Here is a 2,536-nt window from a genome sequence, read left to right on the forward strand (position 1 = left end):
CCCCCCCCCCCCCCCCCCCCCCCCCCCCCACCTTCCCGTACATTATATATCATCAGGTTGCGCTATAAACACAAAGCTTTGAAGGAAACTTAAATTTAAGAACTTAGTGATAAGTTCAGAAAAGCCCACTTTGTGATGCAAATCTGGCTGATATGACTTCTCTAAAAGCTTCTATGAGGGTTATAATTTATCTTGTTGTTTTTGCTTATTAATGTTGACTGAGCTGAATTGACTCGGAGCAAACCGAAGGCACCGACGTGTTCACGTGTTCCTGCAGGACTCCGGAGTGGAGCGGGTGATGAGGGATCTGAGGATTTTCCGAATCTTTGAGGGAACCAACGACATCCTGAGGCTCTTCGTGGCCCTCAACGGGTTCCAGGTACCGTGAGAACTTTCACAGATTGAATTCGGCAGCTTTTATTGTGGTTTTTGAATTATCTGTGAGTAAGGCTCAGAAACATACAGCAGAGGAAGTCTGTTTTTTTTTTGTGTGTGTGTGTGTGTTTTTTTTCTCTCTCTTTTTTTTCTTCTGCTTACTCTTTGGAAACCGTTCTTCCTCAATGCTTTTCCGGGTGCAGCAGCTTCTGGTTGTTTTGAAATGTCAAACAACTCCCCCCCCACACCCCCCATATGTTTTTCTCAACATGTCTGTGGGCCGGCATCAGATACGCTCTCTGTTTGAACTGCTACAGATCCTTACGGGTGGAAGGACAGTTTATACCTGGTTTATTTACAAATAAAAATCTGAAAAAAAAAAAAAATAGTCAACTAAATCTGCTAGTACAGCGTTGAAAGTTCCTAGAAACGCTCTGACCTGTGTGCGCCGTTTGTGTTTGCGGCCCTGCAGAACGCCGGGAACCAGCTGAAGAGCTTACAGAAGGCCCTGAAGAACCCCTTAGGCAACGCCGGGCTGCTAGCAGGAGAGATCACAAAGAGAGCCAAAAGGTTGCAGCACATTTTGGCACCACATGTCTCTGTTTCTGCTTCTGGAGCTTCTGGTGGCAGCACCAGCACCTGCTGATGCTGTGAGATAAGGATGCCTTTAACTGAGCGCAAAGCGCAGCTTTCTATGCTCCAATTTCCCTTCCTCGTGCTATTACTTAGCACGTAGACGGTTTTATCTAGAAATGATCTAAAACACATAGCTGGTTTTTTGAAGAGCCACTCCCTTATTAAGAAAACAAACAGGCTGAAGATCTTCTCGTTTCTTTTCTATTTATGACTAACAGAAAATTTGCCTTCCTGATTTTATTTCATTTCTTTTGTTCAACATAATTTGTGTTTTTATCTGAAATGATAAATCGGCTCTTTCACACATTTAATTGCACTTATCCACCAGACGGACAGAACAATGATCACTTTAGCACATTTTGGGGGATCTGCACCAGAAAACTTGTTTTAATGTCTTCTTTTTATTCCATTTGTAGAAAGGCAGGTCTGAGCACAGGTCTGACTCTGCAGGGAAGCATCCACCCTGACCTGGCACAAAGTGGAGACCTGGTAAGTGTAGCGGGTTGTTTTTTTTTTTTTTCTGTGCATGTTTTTGATCATTGTTCAGTCATGTCCTATTTTCAGTTTTCTAATGGTGGATACTAGATCGTTACTGAAGATCTGTGGCTATTTTAAACTCTATATGCATCACACATCCTCCACTGAGTGTGTTGGTTTTCCCAAAAGCAGAGGTGGTACTAGAGACGGGACAGGAGATCAAAGGCCACTTATTAAACGCTCAACTTCTGATCTAGTTCATATTTCTTAGCCACCACAGCCGGCCCCGTGGGCTTCTGTCACGTCTTCCTCTGAGTTGTGTGTTTCTGTTTGCCTTCTGTACAGACGGTGAAAGCCATCGAGCAGTTCGGCATCGTCATCGAGGAGCTGTTGGTCAAACACGGCAAGAAGATCATCGGTGAGTGAGACGGTCGGTCATCGACGCGACTGTTTACCTGGCAGCTGGTTCCAGATTAGCATTAGGATTATTTCCATGTTATTAGAGGATATAAACATTCATAGAAGTGGGTTGAAGCCTTTTATAGCCTCCTTATTTGCTTTTAATATTGAAATTAGATGTTTTTGTTTTTTCCCCAGACGAGCAGTTTGTTCTGAAGAGAGTCGCCGACTGCGCCATCGACCTCTACGCCATGGTGGTCGTCCTGTCCAGGTCTGCAAACGTCTTCTGTTTGTCTCCTGTCTTCGGTTGTCCCAGTTGCATATTTGAACTCCCACTGAGCGACTCTCAGCTCCTCCTACTCGACACAGAAACTCCCACGCAGCCTGAATGCAGATGTTTCGTTTGTCCCGCTCTCTGCAGGGCTTCCCGCTCTCTGAGTCAGGGCCAACCTTCAGCTCAGCACGAGAAGATGCTGTGTGACACCTGGTGCATGGAGGTAAGGTCGTTGGCACGGAGACACAAAAACAGGTTCAGGAGATGGATCAGATTTGAATAAAATAAAATAAAAAAAGTTGAAATGGGAGAAATTCTGAATCGACCAATAGCAGGGTCTTATAATCTCTGGTTCTCTAAATTTACATGGATCTA

The 2,536-nt window shown here is 44.6% G+C and overlaps 1 protein-coding gene across 1 annotated transcript in view; it reads left to right on the forward strand.

The window, feature by feature from the left end:
• acadvl (acyl-CoA dehydrogenase very long chain) overlaps positions 1–2,536 on the forward strand; it is a 22,447-nt gene that overhangs the window by 14,514 nt on the left and 5,397 nt on the right. Inside the window, exons 15-20 of the mRNA XM_015029269.1 lie at positions 278–379; positions 848–945; positions 1,428–1,500; positions 1,834–1,906; positions 2,086–2,158; positions 2,309–2,384. Coding sequence (XP_014884755.1) covers positions 278–379; positions 848–945; positions 1,428–1,500; positions 1,834–1,906; positions 2,086–2,158; positions 2,309–2,384 — 495 coding nt within the window. The remainder of the gene's footprint in view (positions 1–277; positions 380–847; positions 946–1,427; positions 1,501–1,833; positions 1,907–2,085; positions 2,159–2,308; positions 2,385–2,536) is intronic.

This window comes from Poecilia latipinna, unplaced genomic scaffold, assembly GCF_001443285.1.
Source record: "Poecilia latipinna isolate Pla-1442-1.1 unplaced genomic scaffold, P_latipinna-1.0 Scaffold149, whole genome shotgun sequence".
NCBI classification, from domain to species: Eukaryota; Metazoa; Chordata; class Actinopteri; order Cyprinodontiformes; family Poeciliidae; genus Poecilia; species Poecilia latipinna.